The sequence below is a fragment of the Coturnix japonica genome, chromosome 2, assembly GCF_001577835.2.
Source record: "Coturnix japonica isolate 7356 chromosome 2, Coturnix japonica 2.1, whole genome shotgun sequence".
Taxonomy (NCBI): domain Eukaryota; kingdom Metazoa; phylum Chordata; class Aves; order Galliformes; family Phasianidae; genus Coturnix; species Coturnix japonica.
In genome coordinates, this window is record NC_029517.1 from 38,865,092 (window position 1) to 38,883,835 (window position 18,744).

The window sequence follows — 18,744 nt, forward strand, 5'->3', positions numbered from 1 at the left end:
ACTTATAAAAACTTTAATAACTCATGGACATCCTCTAAAAAAAATCACAAAAGCAATTAACAGATGCGGGAAACGACCAATGAGCCCCAAAATAATTGGGTAAGATCAAAATAATTGAGTAAGATCATAAAACACAACGACTAGCGACCAGACCCGCACTCAAACTATCCCACCCACTCTCCAGAGCTGAGCTGAGGGGGACAGGGAACTTTGCGCATGCGCATCGGTCGCGCTCCCCCTCCTGCCGGTTCCCGGTAGGGCAGGGCAAGGGGCGGGAGGAAGGTGGGAGAGGCGGCTTCCCGGGCCAGGCCAGCGGGTAGGGAAGGGGGAGGTGATGGAGAAGCAATATATCAGCTGACCGTGTCCCGTGACGGGCCCGGGTCTGACGGCGTCTGCGTCGAGAGGGCGGTCTCGCTGCTGGAACTAAGATGGCGGCCTCCAGCGCCAGACTCTGAGGGAGTTGGAGAGGTGTAGCGGCTGCCGGGCGGGGGGCGAGGGCTCCGCTCAGTGGCCCGTCACCCTGATCGCTGGGAGTGCGGCGCTGGTGGGGGTAGTCCGGGCAGCGCGGGCTCCCCGGCCAGGTAAATCCGAGCGCCGGGGGAGGCGAGGCGGTAACGGCGGCCGCCGCCTCCTTCCACAGCCCCGGGCGGGGCCGCCGGGCCGTGAGGCGCTGCCCGTGGGGTGTGGGAGCGCGGCCGGCCGCTGGGCTCTAAGGGGAGCGGGGTCGCGCAGGAGGCAGCGCTGTGCCCGGGAGGGGCCCCCACGCTGCCGCGCTGTGGTGAGAGGCGGATATCGGTGGTCCCATGGTCGGTAACCGGCCGGGCCGTGCGGCGCAGCGCCGCTCCTCCAGGTGTGGAAATGGGGGCTAAAACAGCGCGTTCTTCTGTGGGAAGAACGGGTCTGTCGGTGCTCAGCCTGCCCTAAGTTCCATCGAACGCACTATTTCTCATGCAGCTGTTGTGGCCGTATGTGCTCTCCCTAGATAGACACCCGTGTGCCCATCAGAAGGGGGTACCTTATTGCTCTGGTCCCAGCCACAGATCGATGTGTGGTCAGCTTGAGGTGCTTTTGGTACTAATGAAGAGTGGAGGAGATTAGGAGAAGGGTTGTGCTTCCAGGCTTCTTTAGTTTTTCCGCATTAATAAGTATGCTTGAAGAGCATGGGTAGAATTAAGCGTGTACCTCAGAAAGTATACTCTTAACGTGCTTAATTTTCATAGAGTTTCAAAATTTCTTCCCAAGGTAAGTTCTTATGGGGGAAGTTCTTCACTAGGAGAGTGGTCAGGCCCTGGAACAGGCTGCCCAGGGAGGTTGTGGATGCCCCGTCCTTGGAGGTGTTCAAGGCCAGGTTGGATGGGGCCCTGGGCAACCTGATCTAGTAAATGTGGAAGTTTGGTGGCCCTGCCAGGCAGGGGGGTTGGAACTACATGATCCTTGAGGTCCCTTCCAACCCGGGTCATTCTGTGATTCTGTGATCTGTAGCTTTTCACTTACTACTTGCATTCTGGAAGTTGAACCAAACATGCAAATGAAATGGCTGTGTTTGCAGCGTTCTGCTCACAGCCTGCAGCAGGACTGTGTCCCACCTATTGCTGTGTGCCCTGACAGCTGCATGGCAGGGCTGAGCTTTGAACTGGGAAAGTGTTGTCTAACTGCTACAGTTCGTTGGCGTTGTTTTAGTTTCGTTTCCAGCCTTGTGCTCTCGAGCTGTGAGAATGTTTGGGTTTGGAGTCTGTGTGAACGTGTTTATTCTCTGCTCTGGAGCTGCTGTTGAAATTAAGGTCATCTCAGATGTTTTCCCTTTTTCTCTTCCACATTTCTGGATGTTGGATCAATGATAGTGAATCTGAGAAAACAAAGTCGGGTTGATAGGCTGCTTTGTTTCATGCTACTGCTGATTAAGTAATACAGCCTTTCTGACAATAGCCTGTTTTAGAACTGAAGCTTTGATTTCAAATAACTTTTGCTTCTGGCTGGTAAAGAGACTTGTCTCCTTAAGCCTGTAGTGAGATTTGTTGAGGAGGGATGCTGGTCAAGGGAGTGCTGGCTTCATCTTTGCACTGAGTTAATAAGATGCTACACAAGGTCTGCCACAACGTGGTTCAAAAATAACAGGTCCCATATTACGGAGTTAAAAACAGTGCTTGGCTGTAGCCTGTTTCGTTTCAGAGATCTGCATCTCTGCCCAAATCTTCTCTGATGTGGATGGCCAAGTGCCAGAGCACTTAACCAGAAATTCCATTACTACTAGAAATCCTTCTATTCTAAGTGTTTGGAGACTCAGAGCTGAATATCTGTCCCCATGTTGCATAGACTTTCCAGGAACTTTACTTTGCATTTTCGCCTTGCCGGAATAGATTTCTGAAATGATTTAGTGTTTATTGCTTACTCCTCTGGGTGTCATGTGGTTTTCGTCACAGTTTCCAAAGATTTAATCGTCCTGAGGAACTGAATCACTGCATTTCTAGTGCTGCACTAAGGACTGGTCTTATAGACCGGGTCTATTTTTCAGACCAAGCCAGAGACTTTTCTTTTAGCCTGTTTTAAACTCAGTAAATGAAGCTTAAGGACTCAAGGAAAAAAAATTCTCCACCTAGTATTCAACCATTGCTTTATGTATTGAATATTCAACTGTTGTGCTTCTCAGTTCAATTGTAGAAAGTCTTCTCTCATGCCAAAAGAAACTTGATTATCATTCTTTACTATTAGTACTTGGCATAGAACCATACTCTGAGAAAACATAACAGGGTGGCTAAACTATGACTGAAAGGGACACTCCTTTTTTTTTTTTCTTATCCCTTAATGAGAAAGCACTTTTGTTCTCATACCTGTTTGGCTTTGGTTCATTGATCCAGCAAAAGGTTGATCTATACAAAAGGCAAAGAGGAGAACATGCATGGTAGAATCTGTCCTCAGTACTATTCTTCAGTGTGTGAGTGGGAGCAGTCAGCTGAGATAGACACAACTGTCACAGCTTTTGTTCCTGGTAGGAGTGAGCCTGTTTGTGTCCAGGTTTAGTGAAGGCACCGATGCTGCTGTGGCTGAGGTAGCCTGCAGTGATTATCTTTTAAGGATCTATGTGGGTTTCGTCTTTCTCACCTTGCAAAAAGGGCTGGGAGTTCCTGCACGAAAAGTGAACAAATCTGTTTCTGAAATGTATTATGCTGTACTACTTTAAGAGCAGATTATATGTAGGGAAGAGTTTAATGTTTCCTGAAGAATCTGTCTGAAGGTGGAACTCTGCCAGTTAGCAAACAGAGCAGTGAAAGAGGCGAGTGAAACCGAGACAGCTAAAACTTCTCAGTGCAGGTTAAAATAATACGTTTCAAAGCTACAGTAGATATGTAAATGATGAGAATTAGGTTCCAGAACTGGAAGCTAAAAGGTGTTTTATGTAGAACCGCAGATAAACAGGACTATGTATTTTACCAGTGCCTTGCTCTCACTTTGGTTCAATTGGTCACTGTTTTTTATCCTCTCAGCATGCGTTCGCTCTCTTAGGAAAGTCACACTTCAGCCTTAAGTATAATCTTATCAATGCTTCTGCCCTCCCATCGGGACAGTACAGTGGAACAATCCTGTTTGGGGCCCTGCACTGCTACCTTAGCATAGGTTAAACTGTAGGAGAGGGTTGAAATAATAGTATAGGAGTATTATGGCCAGGGATAATGGCAGTTGAATTCTGAAATAAACTTTGAACCCACAGGCAGAATTCTGACTGTATGCTTAAGCATTCTGTAGCTTAAGTAATTACAGCTATGCCTACTGCTTTGATGCTTACAAGGTCACAGCTTCTTTCGAACTCTCCAAGTATTAGTTTAAGACTGACTTATCTCTGTTTCCTGAAATAGACTCTAGTTTCCCAGGTGGTAATTTTGTCTGAAGGATGTGGAAGAATGGAAAATTGATAAGTGCATGCAAGTTGAATGCAGCTTGTGTAATGCACCTATTCAGGTAGCTGAAATTCAGAGGCAGAGGTGTCTTGGTAGCAGTCCGGTCTCTTTCATTTTAGGGGCTGCTGTTTGTGGAGCAAACAGCAACTCCAACCTTTGGAGTTGTGTTTTTTCTATTAGTGGGTGTTGCAGGACACTAAAATAATCGTGGAAGTTGAGGCCTTGTTGGCTTGACTGCTGTTAAAAGTGAAATGCAGCATTTAACTTCAGAAGGGTGTCTGACTTGGCTCATGAGTGGACTTAGATGGTAAGATAAAAAGATGGAGGTAAATACTAAGAGTGTTGTCTTTTGATGAATTAATGTTGTTATGACTAAGCGGGCCACTGTATCTTACACTGGCACTATGGCTAAGCATGATTATTAATAAAACTTCCTGTGGTTGTACTATCTCAAGTACTAAATTACAGTGTCTGAGTCAAAGGAGGTGGTTTAGTTTCTTATTTCTAAGATGTCTTTGACTTGAACTATTTTTTCATCTTGTTCTCACTGTGGAACTACAGGCAACTACAAAATAACCTCTGAACTTCAGTGCGGCAGCTCAGAACACTTGGCTATTGTTAGCCTTGTTCTCTGTTGAACAGCAGGAAAATGCGTACAGGAATTAATTGTCACTAGTTCTTGGCATATTATGCTTTTCTGCTAGTCTTCTCAGTGGGGGAGTTGGTTGCAATTACTCTGCAGAGGCACAGTGATGAGTATCACAGAATCACAGAATGACCCGGGTTGGAAGGGACCTCAAGGATCATGTAGTTCCAACCCCCCTGCCTGGCAGGGCCACCAAACATCCACATTTACTAGATCAGGTTGCCCAGGGCCCCATTCAACCTGGTCTTGAACACTTCCAAGGACGGGGCATCCACAACCTCCCTGGGCAGCCTGTTCCAGGGCCTAACCACTCTCCTAGAGTAAAGCATTAAAGCTTCATGATTTTTAGTAGTTTTAGTCTAAGGAAAAAAAGTCAGGTGGATTTGTCTCTTCCTCTATGATTACAAGACTTCATGTATCAGTATCCTGAATCTAGTTAGGTGCTGCTGTCAGCATTGGTGGAAGGGACTCCTGAGTGTTTTCTCAGAGCTATATCAGAGTTTGCAGGAGTCAGAACATCTTGCTTTACTCTAAAGCAGCTGGTGGTCAGGTCTGGGTAGTCTGATGCTGACAAAGCTGTGGAGTTTACAGATAAATCAAACTTGCAATTCCATACTTAAGGGAGGTAGTCTTGCTTTATATTCTACTTGCTAATATGATAATGTTAAGAAAGCTAGTTTAATAAGGAGAGCTATGATAGGCACTTCATTCTGGAAGGTGACTTTAAAAATTACCACATCTGAAATGGGCCATTGTGTATCAAAGTGCAGTTTGGACAAACTCAGTGTACTATTTTGATGTCTACTTATGGAAATAATTCATCAGAATTTTCCTGTTTATTCTGTCTAAGAATTTCAGGAATAATGCTGCTCAGTAGCTTAACTCCTCCTGAAACTTTGCTTCCAAACGTGAGATTTAGAGAATTCAGCTCGGTACAGGTCAGTGGGGTTATTAACTTTGGAAAATTTGACTTGAAGACTGAGTCACTGATTTATTATGTTTTTACCTGGGAGTAGTTCCACAGGTTCTCTTTGGTAGGTAATAGTGATTGTGCTGACTTCACCTGAGGGAAGGAATTCTCAAGTTAACTTCAGTGATGCTATTCGTTCTTCTTATGACTATGTGACTGCTGCAGACTTGACTCAGAAAGAGAATAGCCATAACTTAAATGGAGTAGAAATAAGCAATTTTCTGTTGTTGATCGAGTAGAGTTGTCTGAATGTAGAAAGATAACCAGATAATAGTGGTATACTGTGGCTGGGACTGAGTTTCTTTAACATTGCTTCAGGCAAGCAATGAATATGAATTCTGTTTGATATTCCAAGGCTGCTGTTACACTGGTACTAGTCAAGTAATGAAGAACACTCTTCAAAAGGGCTGACAATAGCAGGACAAGGGGAAATGGTTTTAAGTTGAAAGAGGGAAGATTTAGGTTGGATATTAGGGGGAAGTTCTTCACTAGGAGAATGGTGAGGTCCTGGAACAGGCTGTCCATAGAGGTTGTGGATGCCCCGTCCTTGGAGGTGTTCAAGACCAGGTTGAATGGGGCCCTGAGCAACCTGATCTAGTAAATGTGGATGTTTGGTGGCCCTGCCAGGCAGGGGGGTTGGAACTACATGATCCTTGAGGTCCCTTCCAACCCGGGTCATTCTGTGATTCTGTAACAGAGGATCATGGAGTCTGGCATTCTGGATGTGACTTAAAACTTGCTTGAATCTGGAACTGCGGCAATGCTGCAAGAGTAGTGTGATTGTGATAATGTGGCAAATAATGGGGAGCAAATGGCTGTGTGCCCTTGTGCTGTTAAGAGTAGCAGGTATAATAAAACAGGGAAATAAATCATTTGTGTTCAACTTATCAAGAGCTGAACCAAAGCGCTATTTGCTAACAGTCATGCTATCTTCATGTGGAATTGACAGAGCAATGAATTTAATGTCTTAAAGCGCATTAATGATAACTGAACTTCAGCTGTAAATGAAAATAATGAATATAAACAGGATGTTTCTCTTATTCCTAGGTTTTGGCACAAAATGAATATAATTAGAGAAAACAGAGATCTTGCTTGTTTCTACACAACAAAACATTCATGGAGGGGAAAGTAAGTAGTTTAAAGTGTTTGTGGTTTTTTGATGTTATATGTGACATTTCTCCTTGCTGTAATTAGATTTATCTAGATAGTTTTTATATTCACAGGTGGAAACTGAACTAGAGGCTCCTTCTGCACAGTCTTTGATCTGACTTTGTCTTCACTAGAATTAATTGGACTTTCAAACCTTGTGTTTCAGCCTACCTTTGTACATGTTCCCACACTTTGGTGTAATACTTAACGTGTTGTGTAATAGATTATCTGTTAAACTACTGAGATTATTTCTGGCAACAGGCATCCTCAAATATGCACTTATCCCTGATGGAAGTCTCTTAGATTTTACAAAAATGAATCTTCAGCAAAGGCTCTGTCTTCAAAAGTTAAGGGACTTCTAAGGAAAACTGTCCTTTAAGTTCTCATATCTGTTATATTGTTTGAAGTCAGCTGTTAAACATACTTCTTGAAGCTGTGCAGGGATTTCTTTGGTAAAGTTGCCCACTGTCCTTCTCATGTGCATAACAGCTCTATGGATTGTTGAGATTTTTGCTTGCTACCTAAACATCACCAGAGCAAAGAGGGTACATTGTCTGCACCTCAGGAGAACAAGTTCTGTTTTGTTCTAATTATAAAACTGAACAATGGGGTCTGAATCTGCTTGGACAGTAAGTGGAAACTGGCTTAATTTGACTTGTGGTTTAACTCAGCAGGCAGTTAAGCACCATGCAGCCATTAGCTCACGCCTCCCATTGGGGTGGGGGAAAGAATGGAAAAAAAAATTAAGTGCAAGAACTCATCACTTGAGATGAAGACAATTTAATAAGAAAGGGGAAGGAAAAAAAGAAATAGTGACGCACAGTGCAGTTGCTGACCAACGCCTAACTGGTCTCTAAACACTGGCAGCCACTTGCCAGCTCCTCTAGTTTTATTTTTGAGCATGACACCACATGGTATGGAGTATGCCTTTGACCAGATTGGGTCAGCTGTCATGGTCTTGCCCCCTGGTAGCAACTTGTATGCCCTGCACACCTGCTGACAGGGCAGCATGAGAAACAGAGCAGTCCGTGACTCAGTGTAAGTGCTGTTCAGCTATCAATATTATCCAATCCGAGATCCAAAACACAGCACCGTGCCGGCTTCAATGAAGGAAATTAACTGTTGCAGGCAAAATCAGCACATGGTTTCCAATTATTAATGCTTCCTGATTTCTCTCTATTAAACACTGGGAGTACTGGGGTGGAAGATGGGATTGCGGTGTGGCAGATGCTGGTCATTCTTGATTGCACTTTGAAGAGTCACAAAACTGCTTCATTATGTAATGGGAGGGCTCCCTGTCCTTTCATCATCAAAAGCTATCCGCTGGTTAGTCCAGAGTGCACAGTGATCTGAGCTGCTGCCTCTGAGGGTGAAAGCTTTCTTCTATCAGGACAGATTCTTGAGTATGATTTTAACTACCCCAATTCTAATAAGGTAAGTATTTGTTTAAATCAAAGCTTACCTGAATCAAGATCTACACATCTGGATTTCTGTGAGCTTGTGGGACTAAGCTGTCTCCATTAGTAACAATGAAGTATTGTGTTGGGATTGAACTCTAGAATTAGTTTCTCTCTCTTAATCTTCCTTTTTCATAATACAGTCTGATCTTTCCCCTGAAGTTCCTGTGTATGTCTGCAAATTTAGTATGCATACAGATTGAGCCATTTGGAAGTAAAATACACGGTGCTCAAATTACATCTCTTGCCCAGTACCTTCCATTAAAGTGCCTGCTCCTTCATGTTGCAAGCATTTGAAGTCACAGTAGGATGATCTTGAACTTTGGTATTGTTCTCATAAATGTTCAACTTTTATAGAACCTCAAACTAAATCTAAAAACAGACTTATGTTGAAAGCTCCCTGGCACTTCACCTTTTCTTGTAATAAAAGGGGTAGGATTATTTAGTGGGTTGTTACTGCTTGTTATGTTGCAGCAGAAACTTGCATTTGAATACTTAAATGCACACTTGGTATTTGCAGACATGAAAAGTCTGCATTTAAGTCATACAGCTCTCATGGTTTTAACATGCTGCTGCATGGAACTGATTTCTGGGAAGTATTTTACTGTTCTGTATGCATCTCAAGTGTCATCTATTGATAATATTTAAAAAAAAAAACACACACAAAACCAATAATGGAATATGTAACATTAAATGTGTCTCAGTCACTGAGTGTTCTTATGATTTGGCATTCTGTATGTGAGCTGCATTACAGTATTTTCCAGCAGTACAGATAATGATGTTTGAATTGATCTGAGGTTCTGCAAATGGAACACTGTTTTATATTACTTCTGAGTCCGACAGCGCCTCTAAGAAGCTATTGAATAGGCAGTAGTCTTTAATAGAAAGAAAGGACATTTGCTTCGAGTTCTTATTCTTAAAACAGCCTGGCACTAGATTCTTCAAAGCCTGGAGGTATAAATGCTGTTCTATGAATTTGAAGGTGAAGGTCTGGTCAAGAGTGAGTTTAGGTTTTGTGTAAGATTCTGACTTCCATGTTGCCTCTGTTCAGGCAACGATAATTAAGTCTTCTGAATTTGCATAGGGAGAGAAAAGGAAGGAAATGGTAAGTGAACAAATCTGCTCTTACGTCCTATATTCTTTCTAACGTCAGAAGTGCTGGATAATGAATATACTTCCTATACCTTGAAATACAAGGGTGAGTCGCGTTTGAAGCTGGTCTACAATTGTGTGGTCTCTGAAGATTCTTCAGTATATTAAATGAACAAATAAAATGTTAAACGGTGTTTTATTGCTTGTGATAAATTTTAAGAACAGCATAACAAGCTTTATTTGCAAAACATAAAAGTTTTTTACATAAAAAACATAAAAATACTTAAATTGTGCAACAAGAGCAGAAGGAACAGTTCAAAAGATTTTCACTGTATTCCAAGAACTGGAGCATTCATTGATAGACTGAATATAGTGGAATTATTAGCAGCCATAGTAACTTCAAATGTAGTGACTTTAGGTGTTCGTTGCTACTTCTCTTGACCTGCTTCTTAAATGATATAGTAACGTATTTAGTAAGGAAAATTCAACTGTATGGAAAATCATATGGGCTTTTCCAATATTGTATCTATAAAGTAGCAATTAAATATCACAGGTTTTCTAAGCTTTGAAGAAAAGGTACTTGCTTAAGTTGCTAGTTAAACTCATTTGGGTCAGTAATGGTTTGAACTTGTACCAGTTTATTTGAATTAAAATTGTCGTAAATGGTAGGGAATGAGGTTTAACACTTTGTGTCAGAGTGATACTCTGCCTTGCTAATGTGAGAAGAAAAAGAATAAATCAAGTAACATCTTCAGAACTCAACTACCATAATTTGTCTGAATTCCATGCAGACTATTGCTTTTTCTTTTCTGAGTCTTTCTGGATATAGTAGTCTTAGCTTTCCTCAAAGCAGACCTAACTAGGTTTGGCTATTATGACCAAGCTGTGTTTTGACCAGGTGTGCAAATCAGTTATTTCATATTCCAATTTCAGTCTAAGACGGCTTCACACAGAAGCTTTCAGAGTGCTGACCCCTTCCCATGCCTGTTAGTGTTCAAGAGGTATTTGGACATTGCCCTCAGTAGGATGCTTTCTCTTTTTGTTAACCCTGAAGAGGTCATGCAGTTGAATCTTTGAAGATTAGAACTTCCAGTGAAACTATTTTCTTCTGGTATATTCTGGCCTATGTTGGTAACACTTTCCACTTCAGGCTTCAAGAGTCTTTGGTCCTGACTTTTCCAATAACAAAGAAGATGTGAATAAGGAAACATTTTTAATAGTCATTAATAAGTATATTCCCTTTATGACTCTGTAGGACAGAGGAGCTTAATGTATTATAAAGTTAAACTGAGCTTAACAAAGATAATTCTTTATCCATTTCCTAACAATGGCTTGTATACAGCATCTTAATGTAATGTCTGCAGTTCAATAGGACTTGTATTTGATTTCTGGAAGAACTAACATGTTCTGTCTTATTTTAGGTATAAGAGAGTCTTTTCAGTTGGAACTCATGCCATCACCACATACAATCCAAACACTCTAGAAGTTACAAATCAGGTAACTGTTCCTTTTGAACATGGCTATTTAGAATTGCTTTTGAACTCCTATACACCATCTAGTGTACATAGTGGCATTCTGTCCTCAAAAGCTACGTAGTCTGGTGGGATCTGAGTAGAAACAGAAGAGAGCTGCAGCAAAAGCAGAAAACTGGTGTTGCCTTCACTAGCTCTAAAAATATCCAATTTTTGTACTTCTAGGCAATTTAATAGCCAGGAAACGGTAGTTTGCTTTTGGATGTGCAGTTAGAAATGAACTGGGATAAGTTTTATTACTGTAAGGCATGTCCCTGAAGGGACTCAGGCGTTTACTTACTTTGCCAAGTGTCAAATAGAAAGCTCAAGCTAAAGCTGTCATCTAGTATGCCAGCTATTGTCTCATTACAGCAACTCACTTGGTAATTACAGGTATTAATGGGTTTGAAGTGGAGATGTAGTTTTAAAATTAATAATTTTAACCTAATTACTTCCAATTGTCTAGTGGCCTTATGGAGATATCTGTAGCATTTCTCCTGTTGGAAAAGGACAAGGAACAGAGTTTAGTCTAACCTTTCGGAAAGGGAGTGGAAAGAAGTCTGAAACTCTGAAGTTTTCCACCGAGCACAGAACAGAACTCCTTACAGAGGCACTGGTAAGTTAAGCTTGTCTTCAAACAAGCAGTAATTACTTGGTTATCATTACAGTTTGTGGTTGTTTGCTACGTTTTCTTTCCTTATGTAAAAAGTTGAGAAGCCAGTTGTCTTTTGAGCTGTTGCACTGATGTACCCAATCTAGTATCTGTTGCGGCAATTAGTGTAGCACAAGTAGCAAGTAAAGCTAAAAAATAATGAAAATGTTAAACTGCACTGAAATGGTGAGTCTAAAGTGAGGCTTAGTTAAAATCACTTAAAATGACATGTCAGTTGTGCCAGTTTGAATTGAGACTAACTGGACAGATCAACTAAAGTATTTGCATTCATTCATGGCTATTTTTTCTGTTTAAACAGAGATTCAGGACAGACTTCTCGGAAGGCAAAATCACAGGACGAGTAAGTATCTTGCTTGTCTGATTCACTGCGCTATTGAATTGAATGATTTAAAGATTTCTACAGTGTTCTTGGAAGTTACGTCTGTGCTATGTATGCTACTTTGAATAGCTCTTGTAAATTTGGATCTGAAGTCTTGCTTTGAGGAAAAAATCAGGATTTGCTCAAGAGCATTGAGAATCCCTTGAATGGCAAAATATTTTGGGTTCTCTTCCCTTGGCCTTAGCCTCACAGTGGTACATGCAGCAAATGTCGTTACTGATGTAAGGGCTTTGCTGCATGGAGTTATTTGCAAGGAATAGAAACAAGATTTAATTCATTTCTCAATGTTTACTGTTTCCCATATTCTACTTTCTAATTCTGAATGATCTGCTGCATAACATCCTGAATGCTTTGACGTGGAAATACTCTTTCACATGAAGGTTTATTTTTCATCCAATTAAAGATGTGATTGCCATTTAATGAATGCAACATAATAATAAGCAAGACAATATACAGAGCTGAATCTTGTGCTTGGTTTTATGTCTTCTGGTCACAAAATGACTTAATTTAACTTGTTGCACAGACTAGATCTGCAGTGATGACCATAGTAACATTGATCAAATATGGGAGTTTCCTCTGTCTGACTGTAATTTCCAAATAACTTGCACTTGCTTCATTTGGTCTGTATTTGTAATGGAGTATGACTGAAAGAGATGATATCTTTTCCCCTAGTGATGAGTTTTCCTTCAGCTGGTCTTTATTAACTGAACAGCATCTTGTGTGATAAGTAATTCCTTACCTATCCACATATGCATGTAGTCTGTCTCTCTACCACTTTCTACAGCAAGACAGACTTCTTAGGATTGCTATATTCTCTTCAAAACACGTTGCTTAAGCTTTGACTGTTGTGATTTCCTTGCCAGTAGGTAGCTACTTTCCCTTAATTCAGTGTTATCGTTATAGATAAGAGCACTGAGGGAAGTTATATAAATTTTTTTGAACTTTGATCCCACGCTACTTGCTAGATTGAAAAATTATTGCTATGCAGTAAAGGTGTGTTTGTGGAAATGTCTAAAAGTAGCACTCACTGCAGAGATACAACTGTTATAAACACCACTGGAGTGATACAAGGAAACCTGTGATTCTGGAAGTGACTCCTGGAGGTATTGACCAAATTGATCCTGCAACAAATAAAGTCCTGTGCTCCTATGACTACAGAAACATTGAAGGCTTTGTTGATATTGCTGGCTATCAAGGAGGTTTCTGTATCCTCTATGGAGGATTTAGTAGATTGGTAAGTACTGAAACAACATCTTGGTATTGTATGTTTACATACAACATCTCGGTATGTTGGATGTTTATGTCTGCATATTCAATAAGGAGGCTTCAATGTAATTTGAATGAAGTATGTGCACCTGTGGGATACAGATGTGGGTCGTTGTGGTTTGCAGGCAGGTTTTAAATATTTTTTTATGCAGTAATCAGAAATCAATTGAAGCATTTGAGAACAGCATGTGGGGCTTTTGCTAATTGCATGTAAAAACTGTGGAATGTAAAATAATACTGATATATGGATAGTGAATATAAATGCTCTGTGTACTTGCTGACAGTTCACAAAGGTGCAGAAGTGGCAGGCAGCACTACTAATCTAAATAATTGATGCAAACATTCAGGATTAGATTGGTCAGTGATTATGCCGCCTTTTTTATATCTTGATCTGGTATTCACTAACTTTGCTTGGGAAATGTCTGTTGCATTGTAATATTGCTTTAGTATTTAGACACATTGTTTTAAAATTTTATGTTACTGGCTGCTTAAATTCACCTCTAGAAATTTGTGCTCGCTAATTTATATACCACTACTTCAATCACTGCAATGTATGAATATCTTTTCTAGATCAGGTTTTCCCTCGTTCTTGTATTATAGCATTTCTCTAGCATAAAGCTACGTATACGTGCCATCCTGTAGAACCAATCCAGCAAGATCAGGTGGTGGCCCTCCAGATAGCTTACAAGGCTGCCACACTGTGGTTCCCTCTGGCTTCTCCCTTTTGTAAGCCTGTTGCCAAGAGCAGACAGACAGGTCATGCAAACATTTACTTTAATGACATGTTAATATGTGGAAGGGTATCATTTATGGGTGTGTATTTTATATATGTAAAATAGCTTTTAGGAATATGTTTTTAATTTTTTTTGAGAGGGAAATTAAACCTAATTGTTAATATCTTTTGTAATAAATACCTTTTCTCTTTATACACTTAACAAAGGCAACCCTAGCTTGCCAAGCTGCTGGTAAGATTTTCCACTGTTTAGCATATATATATATGTTATATATATATAAAGGAAGGATAATGAACGGAACTGATTTCTTGTGGTGCGCCACATATTTTACCTGTTTCTTGTTAAAACTTGCAGCACTTGTTTGCATCTGAGCAAAGGGAGGAAATCATCAAAAGTGCAATAGAGCACGCTGGCAACTTCATAGGCATCTCTCTGCGGATAAGGAAAGAATCATTAGAATTTGAGCAATACTTGAATCTTCGTTTTGGAAAATACAGCAATGACGAATCGATAACATCTTTAGCAGAGTTTGTTGTCCAGAAAATAACACCTAGACACTTGGTAAGGGTATCACACTTAACTAACGTAATTTCTCTAAAGTGCTATGAATTCTATGCTAACGTATCTTCTTTCTTAAGGAGCCTGTGAAAAGAGTACTAGCTCTTACAGAAGCTTGCTTAGTTGAACGGGATCCAGCTACGTATAATATTGTGACTTTGAAACCTTTGGGAGAGGTAAGAGTAAACCTTCTTTAATAATACTCTTTCAAGCTGAAGCTCGATCAGTATGATTTTGATAATTTGTATAAGGTATTTATGGAGTAGAAAAATAACTTTGTGAATATGATTCCTTTTTCTAGGTGTTTGCAATAGTATGTGACTGTGAGAATCCCCAAGTTTTTACCATTGAATTTATCAAAGGACAAATTCGGAAATACTCATCAACAGAAAGGTAACTGGAGTTCCTGTGGATTGTGAGTTCAAATGGAGGTTGTCGTCATATTATTATGGGGTCTCAGCCTCCAGAAATTGACCCTTGAAGATGTTAACTCAAAGTTCTGTTATTCTAATGATCTGCCACTTATAAATCAATATTTGTTACAGGATCTAAATCTCTCCCCTTTACATTCATTTGAACTTCAAGTAAATCTGCTGAAAGTTTTCAGGTGGTTATATAAGAATGTTCAGCAGTTCATAAAGGAAAATAAGGTTGTTCCTTGTGAACAGTATTGTTCTGTGGTTGTCATTCTAGGTTAGACTGTAAAGTAAGTGAAAATAAAGCATTGTCAAAGTAGAATGGTAAAATGAGAAGGGTAAAGAAGACAGCTCAAAGGCTTGACATAGTTGATTCTACTTGAAACAACAGCAGAATATTAGTTCTGAGTGTGGTTGCAGTTGTAATGCAGTGTAATCCTGCTGAGTGAGGTTTTGCAGAAAGGACAAGGAAGGATCAACTTCAAATGCATATAACACATTCACAGAGTTGAATTCTCAAACAATCTAGAGTTGATACCTTTAGTGAAAGACTGCAGATGTCTGTAATTGATGTAAGACAGTTCTGTTCTTACAGTAGGGAAATGTACTTTAGGAAGTTAGACTTCTTCCAGAGGTGTAGGTTTTAGCATCACTATTGGTAGAGAATACATGTAATGCTACTGTTCGTTTTATTCTTGATTTCCATTTTGACCATCTTTCTTCTTTGTATTGGCACCACTTCTCCTATCTAACTTTTATTGGCATGTCTTTTTCCCAACCCAGAGACTCTCTCCTAGCTAGTTTGCTGGATGGAGTGAGAGCTTCTGGTAATCGGGATGTCTGTGTGAAAATGACCTCCACACAAAAAGGCCAGCGCTGGGGATTACTCAGTATGCCTGTAGATGAAGAAGTAGAGAGCCTTCATCTGAGGTTTTTGGCTGCTCCTCCAAGTAAGCTAAAGCTTATTTACATTGCTTTATAATGCTCTTTTAACCATCCAGATGCTTAGTCAGATGCTGCATACTTAAATTTTTATCTTCTTCCAGATGGTAACTTTGCAGATGCTGTATTCAGATTCAACGCTAACATTTCCTACAGTGGAGTACTACATGCAGTTACACAGGATGTAAGAACAAATCCTCTGCCCTTTCTCTTAAGATATTGTTAATGCATAAGTATATTAATAAATTCCTACTTCTTAACCAGGGTCTGTTCTCAGAAAACAAGGAGAAACTCATTAATAATGCCATAACAGCACTGCTCTCACAGGAAGGAGATGTGGCAGCATCTAATGCAGAGCTTGAAAGCCAATTCCAAGCAGTAAGAAGACTAGTGGCTTCAAAAGCAGGCTTCCTTGCCTTCACTCAGCTTCCAAAGTAAGCGAGAAGTCTTTTAAGCTTAGAAGCAGTGGTGAAAACAGTTGGGTGGGTGTATTTTTTGTGGGTTTCTTTTTGTTTGTTTTTTATTTGTTTGTTTTTTAACTTTTTATGTCTGATGGTAAAAGCTGAGAATTTGACTTAAGGCTCCTTCTGAAAGGCTGTAAGGTTGTACACATCATCATTCTCAGTAGTTTGAGGTTGTCACAGGGTTTTTATGTGAACTAAGAATCCTAAGTGATCACTAGTTTGTGAAGCTGATGTTTCTTTTCTAAATAATCTCCCTTAAGGGTCAAATACCATTCAGTGATATTTTCCTAGACAAAATACTTCTAAAATGCGCCTTCATCTGTCCTTGAAGTAGATGCTTCAAGCATGAGGAACTATGTTGATGTCATTACTATCTTCTTCAGTTCAACATAAGATTTAATCTTATGCTATAAACTGAGCTGTACTCCTGCAGTAATGAGTATAGGCTTCTTGGGGTTTGTCTTAGTTGGCTAGTATAAAGAAAAAGAAAAAAAAAATGTTTAATGTTCTTCTGAAAATGAAATTCTTCAGAACACTTCTGATTTCAGGTTAATGGGGCAATGAATGATATGAAGTAGCATACATAGTCTGAGAGCTTTAGAAAAAAAATGGGTTTTTGTGTGTGTGAAGCATTTTGCACTAACACTTTCTTGTGACCATACAAATATGCCTGATTTTTGTGAATGTGCTGCATACTGTAAACAGTAAAGTCTAAAGTTATTGTGTTCCTACCAAGCGATATGAAATTTCTATAGACACTGAGGTTTTGGTTTGCCAAATGCAGTGTGAACAGGCTGCTTTTAGTCCATGACTAGACTTCAAGCTTAGAAGCACTCATATCTAATCTTGGTAGTTCTGCTGCTTATTTTTTTTCTTTTTCAAAAGGTTTAGAGAACGATTAGGGATGAAGGTTGTGAAGGCCCTCAAAAGGAACAATGATGGAGTAACCCATGCCTCTATTGACATGCTTTGTGCTCTTATGTGTGTAAGTATTGAGTTTTAATATCTTTCACTTTTGTAATATGTGATTTCAAGCTAAAAGCTGTAGAAATATGGACTGCAGTTGAGCTGGCAGTGTGCTCAAACATAAAGTAACTTGCCATAATGTTTTCTCGGTACCTCTCGAACCTGCAGTAATATGTGTGGCTTTTGCACTATGGCTGTTAATAATTCAGGGTTGAAATGATGATGTTTTGTGAATCTTCTTTTTTTTTTTTTTTTTATAGCCCATGCATGATGACTATGACTTGAGGCAGGAACAGCTGAACAAAGCTTCCCTTCTCTTTTCAAAGAAATTTCTAGAAAATCTATTAGAGAAATTTAATTCTCATGTGGTAAGTCAGATTTTGAAGCAGATAGCTTAAAGCATTTTTCCTAATTGCTGTGATAACAATCATACTTGGCTATATCTTTCAGTGTATTAGTACCTGGGATTAAATACAGAAACCATAGAATAGGTTTCAGTTTTGAACTAAATTGACTTGGATCTGGGCAGGGTAGAAATGTAGCTATGTATACTAAAGAACCTGGGATGTATAGTATTGGGAAAAAAAGTATGCATGTTTAATATGGAAGGCAGGGTGCTCTGTTTAACTAAGATGGTAGCGTTAACTGATATTCAGGGACTTAAAAAACGTAATGTGCAATACACTGGTATATGGGGTTGTGAATCTTCAGTATGTTCTAGGAGCCAATACTTCGTCATTACTCTGAGTAATCTGGCAGTGTTTTTCTGCTAATTCCAGGATCATGGGACAGGTGCTCTTGTAATTAGTTCACTTCTGGACTTCCTGACGTTTGCCCTATGTGCTCCATATAGTGAGACTACTGAAGGGCAGCAGTTTGACATGTTGTTGGAAATGGTGGCAACTAATGGAAGAACACTATTTAAGCTCTTTCAGGTGAGACTTGGCAATTGTTATTCTGCTGTCTGAAATAAGAGTGACTTCAGTCCTGCTGCTGCTGCTTAAAATATAGATTTTTCCTCTCAATTTCTTAAAGTGGAAACCCATGTGTTAATTGCTTATAATGCTGAGTGTGTATTATCAGCCATATTAGTCAATAAATATGAGCTTTTCTTGCTCTAAAATATGAATTCTAATGTCGTTAGAGCAAGAAATCAGTATGATTTTTTTTTCTTTTTCTGGCTCTACTGAAAGGCAAGTCAGTCTAGTGCTCAGCTTGTTAATATGCTTAAGCTTTATCCGCCTTAAATTCCTCTGCCTGTTGCTTTCTTCAGATGCTGACTTGAGGAAGTTATTCTATAGTGAATGATGTGTTAAGTCATTGCAAAATAGAGGTATCTAAGGTGCGCTTCCAGAAACACCTTAAAATGCATGTTTTGTATTAAGCTAGATCATCTTCCTGTCAACTTTATTTCTCTTTGAATAAGAGTTAGAAGGGTTAATTTCTTGAACAGAAGTAATTGTTTTTCAACTTTCTGTTGTAGCATCCTTCCATGGCAATTGTGAAAGGAGCAGGTTTGGTGATGAAGGCAATAATAGAGGTGAGAGTTCAGCAGTGTTACTTGGAATAGTGTGCTAAATATGCATTGCCTGTTTCAGAAATGCAGTCTCAATATTGTCTCAACAATA

General features: G+C 39.9%; 1 protein-coding gene across 4 annotated transcripts in view; it reads left to right on the forward strand.

Moving 5' to 3' along the window:
• The first annotated feature begins 281 nt into the window (after window positions 1–281).
• Window positions 282–18,744, forward strand: part of DNAJC13 (DnaJ heat shock protein family (Hsp40) member C13) — a 51,267-nt gene continuing 32,804 nt past the window's right edge. For 2 of the 4 annotated variants that reach the window (XM_015854048.2, XM_015854050.2), the window contains exons 1-16: window positions 343–581; window positions 6,557–6,637; window positions 10,629–10,704; window positions 11,185–11,334; window positions 11,690–11,731; window positions 12,804–13,004; window positions 14,125–14,331; window positions 14,409–14,504; window positions 14,630–14,721; window positions 15,528–15,694; window positions 15,791–15,870; window positions 15,951–16,120; window positions 17,036–17,135; window positions 17,377–17,484; window positions 17,896–18,051; window positions 18,600–18,656. In XM_015854048.2, coding sequence (XP_015709534.1) covers window positions 6,570–6,637; window positions 10,629–10,704; window positions 11,185–11,334; window positions 11,690–11,731; window positions 12,804–13,004; window positions 14,125–14,331; window positions 14,409–14,504; window positions 14,630–14,721; window positions 15,528–15,694; window positions 15,791–15,870; window positions 15,951–16,120; window positions 17,036–17,135; window positions 17,377–17,484; window positions 17,896–18,051; window positions 18,600–18,656 — 1,770 coding nt within the window. In that variant the 5' untranslated portion in view covers window positions 343–581; window positions 6,557–6,569. Of the gene's footprint in view, window positions 317–341; window positions 582–6,556; window positions 6,638–10,628; window positions 10,705–11,184; window positions 11,335–11,689; window positions 11,732–12,803; window positions 13,005–14,124; window positions 14,332–14,408; window positions 14,505–14,629; window positions 14,722–15,527; window positions 15,695–15,790; window positions 15,871–15,950; window positions 16,121–17,035; window positions 17,136–17,376; window positions 17,485–17,895; window positions 18,052–18,599; window positions 18,657–18,744 lie in introns of those variants that run through there. The other 2 variants (XM_015854049.2, XR_001553157.2) reach the window with 2 other exon arrangements.